Source organism: Mustela putorius, unplaced genomic scaffold, assembly GCF_011764305.1.
Source record: "Mustela putorius furo isolate JIRA1106 unplaced genomic scaffold, ASM1176430v1.1 tig00000083_pilon_pilon_pilon, whole genome shotgun sequence".
Taxonomy (NCBI): Eukaryota; Metazoa; Chordata; class Mammalia; order Carnivora; family Mustelidae; genus Mustela; species Mustela putorius.
The window spans coordinates 11,307,277-11,329,121 of NW_025421273.1; the positions used below are offsets into that span (position 1 = coordinate 11,307,277).

Here is a 21,845-nt window from a genome sequence, read left to right on the forward strand (position 1 = left end):
GTAGAGAGCCCAATGTGGGGCTCGAACCCAGGAACCTGAAATCATGACCTGAACTGAAGGCAGAGGCTTAACCCACTGAGCCACCCAGGCGCCCCAGGAACAACCAATCTTGAAAAGTGTGGTTCACACACAGGTTGTGAATCACATGAACCTGGGCTTGGGATCAAATCCTGGCCCCATGACTTATAGCCTTGTGATCCTGGGTACATTCTAAGAGAAGCTAGAAACCGGAATTTTTGTGTGAAACGTTCCAAGCTTTAACTCTTGCGGCTAAACTCTTATCTAGTAGCTCTATTTCTTAGCATTATTATTATTTTTTAAGATTTTATTTATGTATTTGGCAGAGAGGCAGGCAGAGAGGGGGGGAAGCAGGCTCCCCGCCGAGCAGAAAGCCCGATGTGGGGCTTGATCCCAGGACCCTGCGATCACAGCCCAAGCTGAAGGCAGAGGCCTAACCCGCTGAGCCACCCAGGCGCCCCTTAGCATTATTTTCTTAGCAGCTACCCTAACTAGGTTTGCGGTTTGCACACATAACTCATCATGCTCTACTTAGAGTTATTACACTACTCACTGAAATGTAAGATTCTTGCAACTGTCTAGATTTACTTCCTTTCCCATGCTACAGTTGTCATATATATTGTAACAAGTTATAGTCCCCATAATCTTATAAATTTTGCTTTAGTTACATGAATTTCAAACTTAAGAGCATTTTTTTTTTTTTTTTTTTAAAGATTTTATTTATTTATTTGACAGAGAGAAATCACAAGTAGATGGAGAGGCAGGCAGAGAGAGAGAGAGAGGGAAGCAGGCTCTCTGCTGAGCAGAGAGCCCGATGCGGGACTCGATCCCAGGACTCTGAGATCATGACCCGAGCTGAAGGCAGCGGCTTAACCCACTGAGCCACCCAGGCGCCCCAAGAGCAAGTATTTTTTTAAAAAAATATTTTATTTATTTATTTGACAGATCACAAGTAGACAGAGAGGCAGGCGGAGGGGGAAGCAGTCTCCCTGCTGAGCAGAGAACCCAGTGCGGGGCTCGAGCCCAGAACCCTGAGATCATGACCTGAACCGAAGGCAGAGGCTTAACCCACTGGGCCACTGTTTGCCCCAACAAATAGTCTTTTATGTTTATCAGTATATTCAACATTTCTGGTGCCTTCCCTTTCTTCTTAAAGATCCAGGTTTCGGTCTGATCTTATTTCTCTTCAACCTGAAGAAATTCCTTTAGTATGTCGTGTATAGATCTGCTGTTAACTTTAATAGTTTGTATTTCTTTTAAAATAGCATTTTGCTGGGGTGCTTGGGTGGCTCAGTCATTTAAGCATCTGACTTTGGCTCAGGTCATGATCTTGGGGTCCTAGGTTAAAACCCCATGTTGGGCTCCCCACTCAGCAGGGAGTCTGCTTCATCCTCTTCCTCGGCCTCTTCCCCTGCTCATGCCCTCTCTGTCTCTCTCAAATAAATAAAATCTTTAAAAAAATGTATTTTGGGCACCTGGGTGGCTCAGTTGATTAAACGACTGCCTTCAGCTCAGGTCATGATCCTGGGGTCCTGGGATCAAGTCCCACATTGGGCTCCCCCTGCTCTGTGGGGAGCCTACTTCTCCCTCCTGCCTGTTACTCCCCATCTTGTGCTCTCTCTCTCTCTCTCTGTGTCAAATAAATAAATAAAATCTTTAAAAAATGTATTTTGCCTTCATTCTTTTCCTTTTTTTGAAGGTTTTATTTATATGAGATAGAGTGAGAGAGAGAGCATGGGCATGGGAGAGAGACAGAGAGAGGGAGAGGGAGAAGTGGACTTCCTTCTGAGCAGGGAGCCAGATTCAGGACTCAGTCCTAGGACCCGGGGATCATGACCTGAGCCAAAGGCAGATGCTTAACTGAGCCACCCAGGTGCCCTTTTGCCTTCATTCTTTTTTTTTTTTTTTTTTTTTTTTAAGATTTTATTTATTTTATTTGACAGACAGCGATCACAGGTAGGCAGAGAGGCAGGCAGAGAGAGGAGGAAGCAGGCTCCCTGCTGAGCAGAGAGCCTGATGCGGAACTCGATCCCAGGACCCTGAGATCATGACCTGAGCCGAAGGCAGCGGCTTAACCCACTGAGCCACCCAGGCGCCCCTGTCTTCATTCTTGAAGGATATTTTTTCTGTATTTCAAGTTCCACATGGACAGGTTTTTTTTCTTCCATTACTCAAAACATGTCATGTCACTGTCTTGTGGCCTCTGTTTTTTATGAGAAGTGAGTGATCATCCATATCGTTGTTTTTATATGTAATAGGTCTTTTTTCTTTTGACTGCTATTAAGGTTTTCTCTTTACCTTTCTTTTTCAGCATTTTGACTGAGGTACACTTCGGTGTGGGTTCTTTTATATTTATCATGCTGCATTTCTTAGATCCATAAATTTATGTCTCATCAAATTTGGGAATATTTCTAGCTCCTTTTTCCTCAGTATTTTTTCTGTCTGATTCTTTCCCTTGTCTCCTTCTGGGTGGGAGTGGGAAACCAGACCTTTTGATATAGGTCTATAGATTGTTGAGGCTTTCTTTCTTTCTGTCATCATGTTTTGTTTTTTAGACAAGACAATTTTTTCTTTTTTTTTATAGTTGTGAATTTGTTTATTTAATCTAAATTTTTTTCAGTGTTCCAGGATTCATTATTTATGTACCACACCCAGTGCTCCGTGCATACGTGCCTTTCTTAATATCTACCACCAGGCTCACCCAACCCCTGACCCCTCTCCCCTAGACAAGAGAATTTTTTTTTTTAAAGATTTTATTTATTTATTTGACAGACAGAGATGACAAGCAGGCAGAGAAGCAGGCAGAGAGAGAGGGGGAAGCAAGCTCCCTGCTGAGCAGAGAGCCCCATGCGGGGCTCGATCCCAGGACCCTGGAATCATGACCTGAGCCGAAGGCAGAGGCTTTAACCCACTGAGCCACCCAGGTGCCCCAAGAGAATTTTTTTTTTAAAGATTTTATTTATTTATTTGACAGACAGAGATGACAAGCAGGCAGAGAAGCAGGCAGAGAGAGAGGGGGAAGCAAGCTCCCTGCTGAGCAGAGAGCCCCATGCGGGGCTCGATCCCAGGACCCTGGAATCATGACCTGAGCTGAAGGCAGAGGCTTTAACCCACTGAGCCACCCAGGTGCCCCAAGAGAATTTTTTTTTTAAAGATTTTATTTATTTATTTGACAGAGAGAGAGATCACAAGCAGAGAGGCAGGCAGAGAGAGAGGAGAAAGCAGGCTCCCCGCTGAGCAGAGAGCCCGATGTGGGGCTTGATCCCAGGACCCTGAGAGAATGACCTGAGCCAAAGGCAGCGGCTTAACTCACTGATCCACCCAGGTGCCCCTAGACAAGAGAATTTTTACAAATCTGTGTGTGTGTGTGTGTGTGTGTGTGTGTGTGTATACATATATATATATTTTTACTAATCTAATTCCAAGTTTCCTGACTCATATCTAATATGTTATCATGACCATCCAAAGACTTTCTGATTTCAGGTATAGTACTTTTAGGTTATAGAATTTCATTTGGCTCTTTTTTTATGGTTTTAATTTCTGTGTTACTATTTCCAATTTATTATTTTATTATGAGCATATTTTCCTTTATGTTCTTGAGCATGGTTTAAATACATCCTTTAAGATTCTAATCTGCTGAATTTTAACATTTGGGCCATCTCAGGGATGAGTTGTATGGTTTCTGTGTTTCTTAATATATTTAGTAGTTTTTGGTGAATCCTGGATATTGTAATGATATGCTATAGACACTCTGGATTCTGTTAGGTTCCCCTTGAGGGTGGGGTTTTTTTTTTTTTTTTAATTTTTATTATTTTTTGAAAATTTTATTTATTTATTTGACAGAGATCACAAGTAGGCAGAGAGGCAGGCAGAGAGAGAGGAGGAAGCAGGCTCCCCGCTGACCAGAGAGCCCAACTCGGGGCTTGATTCCAGGACCCTGGTATCATGACCTGAGCCCAAGGCAGAGGCTTTAAACCACTGAGCCACCCAGGTGCCCCGTCTTAAGTATTTTCAAGTTTATTGCTAAGTGGTATTAAGTACATTCACATTGTTATGCTGCTGTCCCCACATTCTATCCCCTGAACTCTTTGTCTTGTGAATCTGAAACTCTTACATCTATCAAACACTAACTTCCTGTTCCTCCTCGTTCCCCCAACCCTGGCCCCTGGTTCCCACCATCTACCTTCTGTCTCCATAGGTCTGCCTCCTCTAGGGACCTCATGTAAGTGGAATCATCAGTATTTGGCCTTGGTGTCTGGCTTTCTCTACTGAGCACAGTGTCCTCTAGGTTCCTCCATGTGGTGGCCAGTGTCAGAGTCCCCTTCCTGTTTAAGGCTGAGGAACATTCCATTCTGTGGATGGACCCTGTTTTGCTTCTCCATTCATTGGTTGATAGACACTTGGGTGCTTTCCTGTCTTAGCTGCTCTGAATCATGCTACAGTGAACATGGGTGTGAAAACACTTCTTGGAGACCCTGCTTTCAGTTCTTTGGGGTACATATCTAGCTGTGGAATTGCTGGGTCATAGGGTAGTTCTATTTTTAATTTTGTGAGGGACTTCCATTCTATTTTTCACGGCAGCTGCACCATTTTGCACTCCCACCAGCACTGCACAGGGTTCTAATTTCTCCATATCCTCACCAACACTGGTTATTTCATGTTTTTTTTTTTGAGAGTAGCCATCCTACTGGATGTGAGGTAGGCTCTCATTATGGTTTGATCTTAAAGTGTTTTTTTTTTTTTTTTTTTGTCCAGCAGCTGGAGTCTTGTTTCAGTTATTTTATAAACTGGGCTACTTAGACTCTATCACATATATGTGTCAGCCTGGAATTTGGACATGGTTTATATGCAGATTTGGGGGCTCCTCTTACATGGCTGTCCTCTGTTAGAAGTTGTATTTTGTTGTTGTTGTTGTTGTTAAAAGATTTTATTTATTTACTTGAGATAGAAAGGGAGAGAGAACATGAGCAGGGACATAAAAGGAGAGGGAGAGGCAGGCTCCCCGCTGAGGGAGCCTGACATGGGGCTCTGTCTCAGGACCCCGGATCATGACCTGAGCCAAAGGCAGACACTGAGCCGACTGAACCACCCAGGCGCCCTTAGAAGTTTTACTTCCTGTACAACTGTTCCCATTGCCTTGAAGTTTATTTTTTATTTTTTATTAAAGATTTTATTTATTTATTTAACAGGGAGACAGAGAGAGAGAGAGAGAGATCAAAGTAGGCAGAGAGGCAGGCAAAGAGAGGGGGAAGCAGGCTTCCCACTGAGCAGAAAGCCTAATGTGGGGCTCGATCCCAGGACCCTGAGATCATGACCTGAGCTGAAGGCAGAGGCTTAACCCACTGAGCCACCCAGGCACCCCACTTTGACCTTTCTTTAAGAACAAAACTGAAAGCCGGGATATTCTGGCATTGCTCCTTTCTTCCAGGAGCTGACTCCCATTTGTTTTCCTGCTTTTGGTCTTTGTGTCTTCAGGTAGTTGTTTTTTATATTTTTGCCCAGTTAATCTGACATGAGCTGGAATAATTTACCTTAAAAAAATACTGTGTGAGTGAAAGCACGTGCTTTTCTACATGTTCTGGTGCTATAAGGTGTCTAGTATGTGTGAAGCTAAACTGGAACTTGGGCTGTTGAGTTTGCTCTTTCTTCCTGTGTCTCCACTGAGTTCTGTGTGGAAACTGCAGGTATTACAGTCTGGCCCCATTTGCTGCACTTGAGCTTTCTCTGCCTCTGTACTCTTGGCATTTTTAGCCAGGTAATTCGTTGTTCTGGGGACTAGCCTCTGTGTAACAGGCTTCTTGACCCTTCCCAGTAGATGTCAGTAGCAGCTCCCCAGAGGTAACAATCAGAAAATGTTTCCAGACAGTGCTGAGTGTCCCTGGGGAGCAGAGTCTTCCACAGCTGAGAAGTGCTGCTGTACATGTGTGCATCTCTCTGCTTTGTACTCTCAGCTTCTTGCTGGTGTCTGATGCTGCTGGCGCTGCCTTCTGGGAGGGGGTCTCCTTGGTGGCTGTCCTAGTGCAGTCTTGGTGAATTTATTCACAGCTGGAATGGGTGCCTGCTCGTTCCTTGTTCCTTGCTGACCTTTGGGTTTTGGTGCCTTCACAGGATTCCCCAAGTGGGGACTAAAGTTGTACAGTAAAGCCCTTGATTATCCCATGTAGCCCAAGGGGTCTTCCTAAAACTGCCCCCTTTTGCCCTTAGGCCTTAAGTGGCCAGCAGGGCACATTGCAAGTAGTGCACATTATGACTCAGCAGTGTTGACCTCTCTAGTTAATCTTCAGGAGATAGCTAAATAAAATTTGCCATTACTGTAGTACTTCTTGTCATAGCATTTAATTTTGGGCCTGGGCCCAAGGCCTGGGCCAGGAAGGGGTGGACAACAGAGGTTAGCCCGAGCATAAACCAGAACTGACTTGGGCTGTTTTCTCACTTTGTAGGCACCCCCCCTTTCCCTCCCCGCCCCACCCCGGGGCCCCAGAATCAATCTGGAACTAATGGTGTGCCAGCCTTTGGGAGATCTGGTTATCAACTGTGCTGATTAGTAACCTTGGGTGTATCACTGAACCCCTCTGCCTGGGAGTCCTAAGCTGTGACCAGAGGAACTTTGTTTTGTGTTCTTCCCTCTTGTCCTTTTACAAAGGTCTGTCTTTGTTGTTGTTTTTTAAAGATTTTATTTATTTGAGAGAGAGAGCGTGTACACAAGTTGGGGGAGAGGCAGAGAGAGAAACAGGCACCTTGCTGAGCAGGGAGCCAGACTCTGGCTCCATCCCAGGAACTGGGACCACGTGCTGAGCCAAAAGTAGACGCTGAGCCATCTGAGCCCCGAAGGCGCCCCCAAAGGCCTGGCTTTGTGTGAGCTGCCTCAGGCACATGTACCAACGGTGATCTCCCCATTCAACAGCGATTGAGCCAACTGAAGCGTGTCCATGGCCACGGTGCTGGGTAGTGGTGGTGGTACAACTCGTGTCTCCATGCTTGTTTTTGTGTTCTTTTGTGTTCTCCCCCTTAAAAATGATCCCTCTTCCTTTCCTTGCAACTTTATCATTTTGTGATTCTATCTCATTTTTGGGAAATCAGAACTGCGTCTGTGACCCAAATGATTATGGAAATATTGTAAATTGTCTCAAAACAAACGACTACCCAAAGTTGTAGCAGTGTCAGTATGCTTGTGAGGTTTAAACATAATGTTTCTTTTTATTTGTGTTTTTCTTATATTGTAGTGTTCTAAGAACAGAAGCATCTGGGCTGAATGGAAGTTAGCATCAAAGAAGTCCTCTTTCTGTTCAGAAAGTTGTAAAGTGCATAAAGATGAAGCAGGCACCAGAAATCCTTGGCAATACAAATGGAAAGACTCAGAACTGTGAAGTGAATCGTGAATGTTCTGTGTTCCTCAGCAAAGCCCACCTCTCTACCAGTCTGCAGGAGGGGGTCATGCAAAAGTTTAATGGCCATGATGCACTTCCCTTTATTCCATCTGAGAAGCTGAAAGACCTAACTTCGCGTGTATTTAATGGAGAACCTGGTGCTCATGATGCCAGATTACGTTTTGAGTCCCAGGAAGGGAAAGGACTTGGGACACCACCTAACACCACCCCTATCAAAAATGGCTCTCCGGAAATTAAGCTGAAGATCACCAAAACATATATGAATGGGAAACCTCTCTTTGAATCTTCAATTTGTGGTGACAGTGCTGCTGCTGTGTCCCAGTCAGAAGAAAATGGACAAAAACCAGAAAATAAGGCCAGAAGGAGCAGGAAGAGAAGCATAAAATATGACTCCTTACTGGAGCAGGGTCTTGTTGAAGCAGCACTGGTGTCCAAGATCTCAAGTCCCTCAGATAAAAAGGTATCCATGAGGCGCTGTGGCCAGGGTACGGCCAAGTGCAACAGCCTGTTACCCTGAACGTGGGTACCACAGGAGGGTGCTTCTGCATGTGGGGTCGGCTAGAGGGGAGGAGAGGCCACTGTGCATCTGCTCTCCAACTCCCCTCTCTGCACATGGCTGACCGTGGTGCCTGGGCCGTGCTTGGGCCCCCACTTTAGGACACTCTGACATTGGACTCAGCAGCAGCCTGTTGAGTTCGTTGTGAGGCCTGGGGAGGTTAACTAAGTGTTTAAGATTAAATGACTAAAGAGAGGTAAAAACCAGTTTCTAAACCCGGGTCTGGCCAATTCCACAGCCCTTGACCTTTAGGCTGTGCTGTTTCCATGGATCTTCTCTCCAGAGACATTCTTTAGCCTAATTGCAGAGATGTGTTGGGACCTAGCTTGGGGCTTCTTCAGTTTATACCATCTGAGGAGTGGGAAGCAAAGCTGTGTTGAACAGGAATGCTCCTGTCCTTCCATGTGGTTCACTGTCCACTTGTCTTCTCTACCAGGGTGTCTGGCACATGGTCTACCTCCTTGGCGGCTGGGGCTATGTCCTACACTTTTACATTCTAGGTTCCCAATGCAGAGCCCAGCACTTGAACACATCTGAGGAAGTGTTCACTTATCCAACACTGGGTGGAAACCTCTTGATTTAAAATGAAGGAAGGTAGTGGTTTTTGTCTCTGTATCTTAAAGGGGCACTCAGGATGGCCCTCTACTTAAATCATTGTTGGCCAGAGAATACAGCCGGAGCTTTGGCCTTGGCAGAAGGAGGTAGGTAGGGTGCCAGGGGCTGATAGTATGTATACAGTCTGTATGAACAGAATCTGGAAGTTGCCTGGTGCCCACTAGTCTTTAGTTGAAACTCCAGGCTTCCTTGCAAGTGTGGACAAAGGGAACCTGAAACTAGTTCGGGTTGGAACATTTAATCATCATCAAGGTTGGGATATTTAGTTTAAATTTACAGTTGAGGAATTTTATTTACAGTTTTCACATATAAGAGGGGAAATGGCGGGGCGCCTGGGTGGCTCAGTGGATTAAGCTGCTGCCTTCGGCTCAGGTCATGATCTCAGGGTCTTGGGATCGAGTCCCGCATCGGGCTCTCTGCTCAGCAGGGAGCCTGCTTCCCTCTCTCTCTCTGCCTGCCTCTCTGTCTACTTGTGATTTCTCTCTGTCAAATAAATAAATAAAATCTTTAAAAAAAAAAAAAAAGAGGGGAAATGGCTACAGTTTCCTTAAAATTGTTAAAATAATGAAGATTTTTAAGGGTTTGAAAAAAGTGCCTTAAGGGGCACCTGGATGGCTTAGTGGGTTGGGCCTCTACCTTTGGCTCAGGTTGTGATCTCGGGGTCCTGGGATCGAGCTCCGCATTGGGCTTTCTGCTCAGCAGGGAGCCCGCTTCCCCCCTTCTCTCTCTGCCTGCCTCTGCCTAATTATGGTCTCTGTTTGTCAAATAAATAAATAAAATCTTTTTTTTTTTTTTTTTTAAAGTGCTTTAAGTGCTCAGGAGCTGTTTAGCTGTTGCTAATGTAATTACGACAGTGAATTATTTATTTATTTTTAAAAAAGATTTTATTTATTTGACAGAATGAGAGAGAGAGAGAGGGAGACAGAGCACACACAAGCAGGGTGAGTGGCAAGGAGAGGGAGAAGTAGGCTCCCCGCTGAGCAGGGAGCCTGATGTGGGACTCCATCTCAGGACCCTGGGATCATGACCTGAGCTGAAGGCAAGACGCTTCACTGACTGAGCCACCCAGGCGCCCCTACCACAGTGAACTTTTTGAAAGATCAATTTAGTGAGCTGGGCTGATGCAGTGGGTTTTGAAGTGCCCATGGTTGTGGGGGACCTCACTCTTTCATAGGGGAGGAGGCCAAGTGCAGGTGATTCCTAGCTCTGCTGCCTGGTTTTGTGAAAACTTGGGCAAGATACCTGAATTTTGACTCTCCATCTTCAGAGTGGGGGTGATACCACTCATCTTCATGGGGCTGCCATGTGGCTTAGATGGCACAGAACGTAAAGCTGGGATGCTGTGGAGGAATCAGCATAACGTGGCCACTCTGTACCAGCCCTTCCCAGCATGCACGCTGAACTTTTTAACAATTACTGAGATTTCAGAGCTGTTGTTCTTGGTTTGCAGATGAGGAGGAAACTGAAGCCCAGACAAGTTCAGCAACTTGCCTACGTATGTAGAGCTCTTAGGGGAAAGCTTAGGAGTTCACACTTACAAGGAGGCCAGGAGTCAAGCCAACTCTGCTTATCCCACTGGAGGGCAGAACTGAGAGGGGTGTGTGGTGGCAGTGGCCCTGGTCAGGTCTCCTAAGTGACATGTGTTCTGAGGTGGAGAAACTGAGGCTTAGAGTCCCAGGACTCAAATCACAAATGGAGCCGAGACTTGCTGCCATGCCCTCCTGATGTCCTTGCCACTCTGGGTTCTCCCCTGTTGGGTGGTGCGTGTGCTCCAGAGAACTGACAGATGTGTGGCTGGGGAGCAGGGGTGGGGGTGTGTCAGAATATGGATTCAATCCGTGAAAATTCTTTGACCAGGTGAATAAAACACCGTTAAAGACCATCAACTAGGCCAAAGAAGTAGATTTACGTAGGGCTCTCCATCATAATGTTGAGTACCTACTGTGTGTGCCAGCCACTGTGCTGATTCTCTAGTTAGGGCAAGGGACAATTTTACTGAAGTAATAGCAGGGGAAGCATGCTCCTTTTCTTTTCTTTCTTTCTTTTTTTTTTTTTTTTAATTTTATTTATTTATTTGAGAAAAAGCATGAGCAGGAAGGAGATGGAGAAGCAGACTCCTCACTGCACAGGGAGCCCCATGTGGGGCTCAATTCCAGGACCTTGGGATCATGACCTGAGCTGATTGCAGATCGGATTAACCGACTGAGCCACCCAGCTACCCCTCCTTTTTAAGATGTTATTTATTTATTTGAGGAAAGAGACTAAGAGGATGAGTTGAGAGGAAGGGGCAAACGGAGAGGGAGAAGAAGGCTCCCTGCTGAGCAGGGAGCCCAATGTGGGGCTCCATTCCAGGACACTGAGATCATGACCTGAGCCAAAGGCAGATGCTTAATCAATTGAGCCACCCAGGTGCCCCGCAAGCATGCTCCTTTTTCCGGGATGTGTGTGTGTGTGTGTGTGTGTGTGTGTGTGTGTATTTTAAACCTCTAGCCTGATTAATCTTTGGATAAAAGGCTGGATTTAGGGGTACTCATTGGATGTGTTAGTATGTTTTTTGTTGTTCATTTTCAGATTGCACCTAAGAAAGAGTCCTGTCCAAATACCGGTAGAGACAAAGACCACCTATTGAAATATAATGTCGGTGATTTGGTGTGGTCTAAAGTGTCCGGTTACCCCTGGTGGCCATGCATGGTTTCTGCTGATCCACTCCTTCACAACTATACCAAACTTAAAGGTATTGTGTTTTTGGACTATTTTTTCATCTTTCTCATTCTGTACTTAATCTTTCTAATATCCAAAATTTTTTTCTTACTCTTCCATAGCCGTACTATGGTTCTTTGTTTTTTCTATTTAAAAAAATTGTGTTAAAATACACATAATATAAACTCTACCATCTTGACCATTTTTAAGTGCACAGCTCAGTGGTACTCAACATGTTCACATTGTTGAATGGCTGTCACCACCGTCCATCCCAGGACTCACCTTGTGAATCTGAACCTCAGTGTCCATTCAGTAATAATTCCCTCTTCCTGCTCCTCCCAGCACCTGACACCCACTGTTCTATTGTCTGTCTACTTTTTGTAGTTTGGTTTGCAGTTCCCTAAAGATTAGTGATGCTGAGCATCTTTACTTGTGCTTATTGGCCTTTGTTCATATGTGAATCAGATTTTTTTTGTTGTTGTTGTTGTTAAATTTACAGTGGTTCATTTTGCAACTTTAAAGTTAATAATTGGTTCAGATGTAGCACATTGCCATTTGTTTTTATATCCAACTCGGATATGTACTTTATCTGATTGTATTATTAGTAGAGGAGTGGTCTTGGCCTTATATTGCTTTTTAGTTTTTATGGTAATTTATTACTGTTTAGGTAAACAGTGATTGCTTATTTCAGCGTGATTTTCAGAAATTGTATTTTATATTAAGTTTGAGTTATAAAAAAATGTCCCAGTTTATTTTTTAGGCCTGTGGGAAGAAGGAAAAAACTAGAAATGATCTTCTTTGGCATCATGAAACTTGGGAATATAAATTGGTCCATGGAACAACTGAAGAACACATTAAGAATATAATATGTTATTGATACAGATTAGAGCAGATGCAAACCTAAATATTAATTGGAGAGCTCACAAAACAAAAGCTCGTGTGTTTTTAGAGGAAAAAATGAGTTCAAGTGGTTTAAGATTCTTCTAGAAATTTCTTGCAGATAAAGTTTGAATTTAATTTGAGGAAGGTGATAAATGGTGAACACAGTGTTGGAGCTGAGCCAGGGTAGTGCCCAACTGACTTGTGCACCCTACAGAACTGTGGTGACTAGACCTGCGGATTGGGCCTGGCAGGCTTCCCGGCCTCTTAGTACTGCTGATCACTCAGCCTTCTATGGCATCTTAGTGGTACGGGAGCACATGTCCCCTCCTGTTCTTGGCTGGGGGTCTGAGCTCTCACAGGAGCATCATTGCTGCTCTTACTACAGGTTGGGATGCTCTTGGCTTGCTGTGTTGAAGCATATGGCTGCTGGGGATGGGGTGTGGGGGTGCCCACCTGGCAAAGAGACTTGAGAGGAGGTGTGTTCAGGACGAAAAGGACCATGTTCGAGTCCCGAATGCCTCTGAGTCTTGCCCAGCCTTCTTCCTCGGGGTGGTTGGACTCTGCCTCGAGGCTCAGGAAAGCACAGGACTTGTGGCTAGAAGAGCCTTTGGATTGGCTTCAGCTCTGACTCCATGGAGGACCTTTGGGATCCTCAGCTTGCCAGAATTGGGGAGTCCCTCCCACGAGGCTTCAGGGACCCCAGGATGCATCCCAGAGGCATCTAGACTTGGTAGAGTATGAAAAAAGTTACCAGTTGAGACCGGCTGGGCAGGCACACAGGTGTGCACCAGAGGTGTTGCTGATTCCTTCCCAGCTCTGTAAAACCACACAGCAAAGCAAAGTGGAAGTCACAGGGGTGGGGGGGTGGGGGAGGTAAGGGGGTAAGAGGGTGGGGGTGGGGGAGGGTTTATGACCACACACCACTGGTCTGCCTAGCACATTGCAAGCAATTTTGAATGTGTAGGGATTTCGACTTTGTTTATATGACGCTCCTGGTATCTCAGACCTATGTGATTGAAGGGGTCTTTTGAATGTCTCTTGGGTCCAGCTCCTGGGATTATTTAATTTTAATTTCATTACATCTTTCTCTTGATTTAGAGCAAAATAATTCCTGTAGTCTATAGCAGCCTGTCTGAATGACATGCGCACACAGCACCATTTTTATTCTCTCTCACTTCCTCCTCCTTTATTCTCCAGCCCTTACTCTTGCTTACAATGTTGGAGCAGAGCATTATGCTCCCAGTGGAGGCATGGGCTCTGGAGTCAGCCTGCCAGGGTCTAGCACAGCTGGTTGGTCTAGTCATGAACTGCTTAACTTCCTTAAGCCGTAATTTCCCTATATCTGAAAAAGGAGGGTGATGATAATAACACTTGTTTGGAAAAGGTCTTTCCATGGTAAGTAGTGAGCATTCAGATGTTAGCACATGTTGCTGTCCTTTTCTTTTTTTACTTTTAAAACCTGAATTTTTATTGTATCTGTCCCTTTTCCTCTGGTCACCTCTAGGGTTCTTTCCGGAAAGCATTCCAGTTTGACCATTTATTTCCTCTGCAGGATCCTAGTGTTGGATCATTTAATTTAGCTAATTTTGTACCCATTTTTAGTGCCTTTATATCATCAGATATGCCCCGGCTTTCCCAGTAGTCCCAAGGGTTCATACTTGAGTTCCATCTTACCGCATGTTTATTTGCTTTGTGAAAGATTTTATTTATTGTTTGCTTGTTTGTTGTTTATTTAAAAACCTTCCAAGCCCATGTTTCAAAGCCTCACTCCTAGATGTGTCAGCAGGGATCTTGTAAGAACAAGGACAGGTTCCTGCCCAACTCAGCACCCAGACACATGAGGGAAACACTGTCTCATTGTCAGGGCTCTTGCTTAGACTTCCCCAGCAATCTTCAGTATTTTCTCTGTGCCTTTTTTTTTTTTTTTCATCACTCTGGGTTGAAAAGGGTGTTTGCATTGCACTTAGCTGTCTGCTGTCTTGACTTTTTAGGGTCCTGCAGTCTAGACCAGCACTCCTTGCCCCCAGCACTCATTGCTCTCATCTCTTGTGATCAGACTCTGGTCCATAAGACCAGCCGGGAGTACCACGTAGGTGTTCACTGAATACCTCCCTTCTTGCAGTATGTTTCTCTAGGAGTTGTTTGGGGATGCAGAGAAGGGAGTACCTGGTAATCACAAGCAAATCAACTTCAGAGGACTCGTAGTGTGCATTTGAAAAGTAGTTCAGAAGGAAGGGAACCACGATGAGCATACTCCAGCTGACAGGAGATTCACACGACCTTCTAAAAGAAAAGGGGTCAGAGGACACTGAGAATGTGGGGGAAGAGGGGTGACAGAAGGACACATGTCTTGGTTGAATTTCATCAGGAGCTCTTGGTGTGGGCTGTCCCACTTCCCAGTAGATGGTGGCCAACAAAACTCCAATGGAAAATACAGACCTTTTTTGTTATTAGTGAGTAATCTGTGGCTATGTTTGGAGATTAGTTTCTTAGTTTCCTCTGCCAGTCTTTCCTCATGATTTTAGTACTCCTTTACAATCCATTGGCTTATAAAATGGTAACTATCCATTTTTATCATGGTTTCGTATTTAACAGGCATTTTTCTGTGAAAATGAGCTTCCTTTTAAAAATTTAGTTATATAGTGGGGCGCCTGGGTGGCTCAGTCGTTAGGTGTCTGCCTTCAGCTCAGGTCATGATCTCAGGGTCCTGGGATCAAGCCCCGCATCTGGCCCTCTGCTCAGGAGGGAGCCTGCTCGCGCCCCACCCCCGCCTGCCTCTCTGCCTACTTGTGATCTCTTGTCTGTCAAATAAATAAATAAATAAATAAATCTTTAAAAAGCAAAAATTTAGTTATATAGTATAGTTCTTACTTTTTTTTTTTTTTTTAAAGGATTTTGTATATTTGTTTGATTGAGAGAGGGAACACAAGCAGGGGGAGTGGGAGAGGGAGAAGCACACTTCCCTCTGAGCAAGGAACCCGAAGCAGGGCTCCATCCCAGGACCCTGGAATCATGACTGGAGCTGGAGGCAGGTGCCTAATGACTGAGCCATCCAGGCACCCCAGTCCTTAATCTTTAAAAAAAAAAAAAAAATTTTTTTTTAATTTGGTTTAATTAACATACAGTGTATTATTAGTTTCAGAGGTAGAAATTTTAGTGATTCATCAGTTGCATATAACATCCAGTGCTTATTACATCAAGTGCTTTTCTTAATGCCCATCATGCAGTTACCCCATTTCCCTGTCCTTTCTTTTTTTCTTTCTTTTTTTTTTTTTTTGAAAGTTTTCATTTATTTATGAGAAAAGAGAGCATGAGTGGGGTGAAGGACAGAGGGAGAAGCAGACTCCCTGCTGAGCAAGGAGCCTGATGCAGGACTCCATCCTAGGACCCTGGGATCATGACTTGAGCTGAAGGAAGATGCTTAATCGACTGAACCACCCAAGCTTCTTAGTCCTTACTCTTTCTAATGCTCAAATTGTCCCATATTTAACGAGCAGGAGTCCCACTAAGTCCCTTTCAGCAGTGTCCTTTTGACATGTCTCAGTCAGCCTTTGACCACTTCTTACATGTGGCCCAGTAAGATGCTCATTTTATACTTTGCCCTTGTCAGGGAATCAGCTAGTTTCTTGGAGAAAACTTGGGTCTTTTTAGAAGACAGTGATGTGTAGAAGCCCAAATCTGGGCACCAGTTGTGTTCAGCGCTGTGGGAGACAGAGATTTCACAGGGATGTGTGAGGTAACACTCCGGGCAGCACTGAGACCTGGCTCCAAGTGGAGCTCTGGGTCCGTTTATGATTCCTGAACACTTGGCAGGCAGCAACTCCATGGTGGGAGTGACATGGTGAGTAATGGGTGTACTTTGGGGGTTTAGATGTCCTTGTTGGGGAAGGACTAAGGACCTGAAGAAGGGGTGGCTTCTGGCATGGAACTGGCTGAGCATATGGGTCTTGTGAAGCAGGTATTTTTTTTTTTTCTTCTTGTGAGATGCAGCTCCCTTACCCTACCCTGTATCCCCACCCCCAATTTTATTTTCTTTATTTTTGTGTATGTGTACCCCCCCCCACTTATCATGCTTGGATTTATAGATATGCTTGAATTTAGATTTTAGTAATGCATTCAGATTTTAAGAATTGAAGTATAATATACATGCAGAAGAGAATACAACTCATAAGCTGCAACTCAATCCAGGCAGGCTCTTTTGAGAAATTTCCTTTGAAAAGCTAAGTTAATAAAAGTTCTAGTAGCATTTTTGTGATATATAGCAGCATAACTTGTCTACTATTTATAAGGGCATCCAGGTGGATGAGCAGCTTTGAGGCCTGACTCTTTAAGTTGGAAACAGAAGATAAATGTATGTTTTAGATATTATACTGTGAAAAAGGAATTCTTTTGGATTGGGAGCTTCATGATCTTCTTGACACGTCTGTTCTCATAAGATAACTGGGGTCAGGAGTCAAGTAATTATCTTTTGTGGAAAATTTTGTTGTCACTTTTTCTGTTACGGAAGGGAACCCTCATTGGCTTATTTCCATATTCCAGCATTTTCTAAAACTACTATAGGTAATCTGGCTTTCTCATATCTTGGGTTATTTAATAGTATAATCTCACTGATTTTTTTTCTTTTTTGCTTGTTCTCTCAGTTACTAAGAGAGGTGTGTTAAAATCATCCACTGTGATAGTGAATGTACCTTTTTTTTCTTTGCAATTTTGTCAGTTTCTGCTTTACCTATTTTGGTGTTCCAGTGCCCCCCAGGGACTAAGCCAGGAAAGTCAGGCATGGTGATGCTTGTCCTTTATTTCCTGTAGAACTTTGTGCTGTCATGTCCTTGTGATTTTGTCCCTGTGCTCTATTCTTGCCTCTGTGGACTTTGTCTGCATTTTTTTTTTTTTTTTTTTTTTTTAAAGATTTTATTTATTTATTTGTCAGAGAGAGAGTGAGTGAGAGCGAGCACAGGTAGACAGAGTGGAAGGCAGAGTCAGAGGGAGAAGCAGGCTCCCTGTGGAGCAAGGAGCCCGATGTGGGACTCGATCCCAGGACGCTGGGATCATGACCTGAGCCGAAGGCAGCTGCTTAACCAACTGAGCCACCCAGGCGTCCCTTTTGTCTGCATTTTTTATGGCTTCTCTTCCTCCCTAGAGTTTCAGCTCCAAAGCAGTCATGTCTCTTTGTGGAATCCATTTTGCATGCATGGGTGACTGCTGTTAACTCAAAGGATTCTATAGAATCTGGAGAGACTCTGGCTCAGTCTGGCCCAGAGGGTCAGGGACCACCTTAAGTCCCCTGGGCCATGATGGGGAGGAAAGGATTGTAATGCAAAATTAGGTACCTGACTGTTGGTGGTTCTCTTAGCAGGAATTGTAAATAGGTCAAGCGATGATGACAGTTGTTTTCATACCAGCCATGATTGATGAATATCAGAAATCACAGGAAGAAATAATTACGAATAAATGGTGGGACAACTGGTTAATTACGTGGTAAAATAAAACAGTGAGATATTCACCTCTCAACTTGAACCAAAGAAATTCATACGGATTAAAGAAACCCATAAAAATAGGGTAAAATTAGGTTATATTGCTACCAAATGTCTAGGCAGGAAAGAACTTCAAAACTAAGTATATTTGGGGTGCCTGGGTGGCTCAGTGGATTAAAGCCTCTTCCTTAAGCTCAAGTCATGATCCCAGAGTCCTGGGATCAAGCCCCGCATCGCATTGGGCTCTCTGCTCAGCAAGGAACCTGCTTCCTCCTCTCTCTCTCTGCCTGCCTCTCTGCCTACTTGTGATCTCTGTGTGCCAAATAAATAAATAAAATCTTAAAAAAAAAAATTAAAAAAAAAAAACCCAAACTAAGTACATTTATTTTACAAACTTGGGATCAGACTATAGTATTCTTCTCTGCTTTTTTTCACCCCACCTGTAAGGAGCATTTTTCTGTGTAGTTAACTGTTTATAAAAAGTAATGTAAGTTCATATTATTTCATCATATGCACTATGACAGATTTTCTGCATTATGCAAATGCTGTGACACATGTCTGTAGTCCTTTTCATGACTAAGGAAAGTTTTTTCAAAGTATTAAAGTAATGGAAGGAGTCATAAATCCCCTAACATATTTTTGAATCTCACCTATTATAAAATCAAGGAAGTATACACACTTATAAACAAACCAAATTCTACTGAGAGGTTAGTTGTGAAAAACAGTTCACTCTCCTCCTTAGAGCTAATTATTTTTAACTCTTCTAACATTTTCTTGTAGTTTTAATACTATCTTTTGATTTCTCATTTACATATTTTCTGTTGATTTTCTTTTATGGAAAATGAAGACTGATCTTTCAGTCATTTATTTCTTTTCTTTCCATTCTCTGCATAGAATTAATTCAGGGTTCTTTGGTGATTTTTGTTTGTTTTTGGTGATTTTTGTTTGTTTGTTTTAATTTTTAGCCTATTGGCCACTCCAGGGGGCAAATTAACTCACTGTTTTTATTACATCAAACATAAATGTTTACATGATTTTGACTTATGTAAATATCATTCAGTGCAAAGCAAATTGTGTTCTGTAATTGCATTTTCTTTTTTGTACAACTTCTTGTTTTTCTTGGAGTTAATTATTGCCTTTCTTTCTTACTTTCTTTCTTTCTTTTTCTTTAATAGGCTCTATACCCAATGTGGGGCTTGAACCCATGACCCCGAGATCAAGCATTACATACTCCACTGATGAGCCAGGCAGGCACCCCTGCATTTTTTTTTTTTAAATCATATACTTTGCTATATAAGACTATAGAGCCTTACTTTTAATTTTTTTTGTTTTTCAAATACTCATTTCTCTGTCCCTGTTGGGGGGAGGAAGAAAGAGAATCTCAAGCAGACCCTGCTGAGCCACTGAGTCCAGAGCACAGAGCTCGCTGTGGAGCATGATCCTAGGACCCCAAGATCATGATCTAAGCTGAAATCAGGAATCAGACACTTAACCAACTGAGCCACCCACGCACCCCTTGGATCTCATCTTTAATCCTCTTTCCTTGTTCAGATTTTCTTTTGGTATGGAAGAGTTCTTTTATCTTTTCTTCCCCTAGACCTCCCAGAATCTTCCCTTTTCCTGTTTCAATCTGTATTGCTGGCACTCTTAACCTTTTGCATAGTGATAATCTCAGACCTTTTTAAAGATGCTTTCCTGAGTTACATGCATTGTTTTCTGTGGCTTCCCATTGTGCTCACTCGTGGTCAGTTTCCTTTTTTGCTGGAGTATAATTTTTAGGTTCTAAGAAAGTGTGTATGAGAGATAAATTTGATTCCCTGTCATTTGGAGGATGCTACTTCTGTGTTTTCACACTTGACTGGTGGTTTGGCTTAGTGTAGAATTTTATGTTGAAAGTAATTCTTTTCAGGATTTTGAAGGTATTACATCATTTCTTTCTAGCATCCAGGGTTGCTCTTGATGTACCTTGTTATGCTACTGCTACTTTTCATTCCATTAACGTCGAAGCTGCCCTTGTCCCCTTCCCCAACACCTTAAATGTCAGAAAGATGTGCATTGGTATGGGTATTGGATGAGGCACTTAGGATTGTTTTAGTTCTGATACATGGTCTTGGGTTAATTCTTAGACAGTGTTCTCTCTGTCTCTAGAACAGTTATTTGGGTATGGTACTTCCTGGTTTGATCCTATAGGTTTCTTATGGGAGTAGATGTTTTTCACCTTATATATCTTCTTTCTGGAAGATTTCTTAACTGACCTTCCAAGATTTCTTGTTTTCGTTTTTTGTTTTCTTTGAGATTTCAAGGTGTGTGTGTGTGTTTTTTTTTTTTTCCATAATTGTATTTTAAAGTTTCCAGTAGCTCTTTTCTTTGTTTTCTTTTCATAGCAAACTAGAGTTTTTCTTTGTTAGGTGTCATCTCTTCCTAGAGTTTTGTGTGTATGGCCTTGCAGAGACTGCTTATTTCTGTGTATCTTGGACTTGTTTATGCTGGGGGCTTCCCTGGGCCCTGGGGGGACCTCTCAGTGATACCCAAACATTTGTGTTTAAGAGGGTATCACTCAGAGGTCCTGCAACCTGTATGTGGAGAGACTGTTAGCTTATTTACACTCCAGCTGGCTGTTGGCCACTTAGTTGGGAGGATCTCCAAAACAACTCAATGGAGAGGTTTTTCCTCTGGGGTGTGTTTGTTCTTTAGGAAGTGTTCTTGGATTTCTTGTGACCAGCATTCTCTGAAGCAGCAGGGGCTGATAGTTCTCCCATGGAGATCCCCCATTGTCCCTCCACTTGGCACAAAAATGTGACCTCTTATTTTTTTAAGTTCAGTGTGGGACTTGAACTCACAATCCTGAGATCAAGACTTGAGGTGAGATCAAGAGTTGGATGCTTAACTGACTGAGCCACCCAGGCATACTGAAATCTGACCTTTTAACCAGCTTGCTTGTTTTCAACCTCACTTTTCCTCAGCCGAGGATGGCACCTCCTCTCTTGGATTTTGGGGTCAAGTGTCTCTTTCCTCACCCGCCTCCTTTCTGACTGCACTGTAGGAAGTGGCTTCCTCCTTTATTCTAAGAGGAGCATCAGTGGACATCTGAGGGGCTACCCTGTGGCCTCATGGGTGTCCTCAGAGATCCTTGGTGCCCTGATTCCCCTATAGACATTGTGAATGAGTAGCCAGCCCAAGGTTGCCCAGCTGTAGGTGGTGGGGTTGGAATTTGAATTCAGGCTGTCTTACACCAGTCTGTATCCCTTCATTGCTGCATAGGCCCCTCTCTGTGGAATGGCCCTTTTGTTCATGTTGTCTCTTGGCCTTCTTTATTTGGTAATCTTTTTAAGTGGATCTTGGAAGGGAAATGTCCACTTTATTTCCTAGTATAATTTGAATCTTATCTGAGTTCTTCATAAATGCTTTTCCTTTCTCTTTGACATGGAGTATGGTGGGGATAAAAAAGAGTAGGACTTTTTTAGAGGTTAACAACTAAAACAGCACCAAATAAAATGACCTCAAAGCAGCTTCCAACTTCCTATCAGTAATTATTAATAGACTTGCCTGATTTCATCCAAAATTCTAACTTTCAAGTTCTAACATTTTATTTTAAAAACTAGGTCAGAAAAAGAGTGCACGCCAGTATCACGTACAGTTCTTTGGTGATGCCCCAGAAAGAGCTTGGATATTTGAGAAGAGCCTTGTAGCTTTTGAAGGAGAAGGACAGTTTGAAAAATTATGCCAGGAAAGTGCCAAGCAGGCACCCACGAAAGCTGAGAAAATTAAGGTGATAGATGTTCCTTAAGTACAATTTGAGACCAAAACTTTAATTTATATTCTTATTTATTTTGAAATTGTGGTGGCTTGATTTATTATAATGGCTTATGTCTGTCATTGTTTAACTTTGCCCAATACACTGTGTTACAAAACAAGACAAGTTTCCTTAGAGATGGTATATTTGTTTTACTCATTTGATGATAGAGCTAATTTTTAAAATTTTTATTCTTTTTATATATATAAAAATATGTAGTGTTATATATATTATATAATCTATATATTAGTTAAATATGACTGGAATTGGTTTCTAGTTTAAAGAAATAGTAGCTACTATATTGGGGTGAATTCCGTCTAAAACCTTCAAGTTAATTGGTTTTTATAGTTTTTGATTTTAAAATTTATCTGAAATTATTAAAGTGTCCTTTTTTTTTTTTAAGTGTGTTAACTTTTTGTTTG

At 43.0% G+C, this 21,845-nt stretch overlaps 1 protein-coding gene across 4 annotated transcripts in view; it reads left to right on the forward strand.

The window, feature by feature from the left end:
• Positions 1 to 21,845, forward strand: part of NSD2 (nuclear receptor binding SET domain protein 2) — a 96,127-nt gene that overhangs the window by 25,019 nt on the left and 49,263 nt on the right. For all 4 annotated transcript variants that reach the window (XM_045074682.1, XM_045074681.1, XM_045074695.1 and 1 more), the window contains 3 exons: positions 7,242 to 7,866; positions 11,149 to 11,311; positions 21,233 to 21,399. In XM_045074682.1, coding sequence (XP_044930617.1) covers positions 7,330 to 7,866; positions 11,149 to 11,311; positions 21,233 to 21,399 — 867 coding nt within the window. In that variant the 5' untranslated portion in view covers positions 7,242 to 7,329. The remainder of the gene's footprint in view (positions 1 to 7,241; positions 7,867 to 11,148; positions 11,312 to 21,232; positions 21,400 to 21,845) is intronic.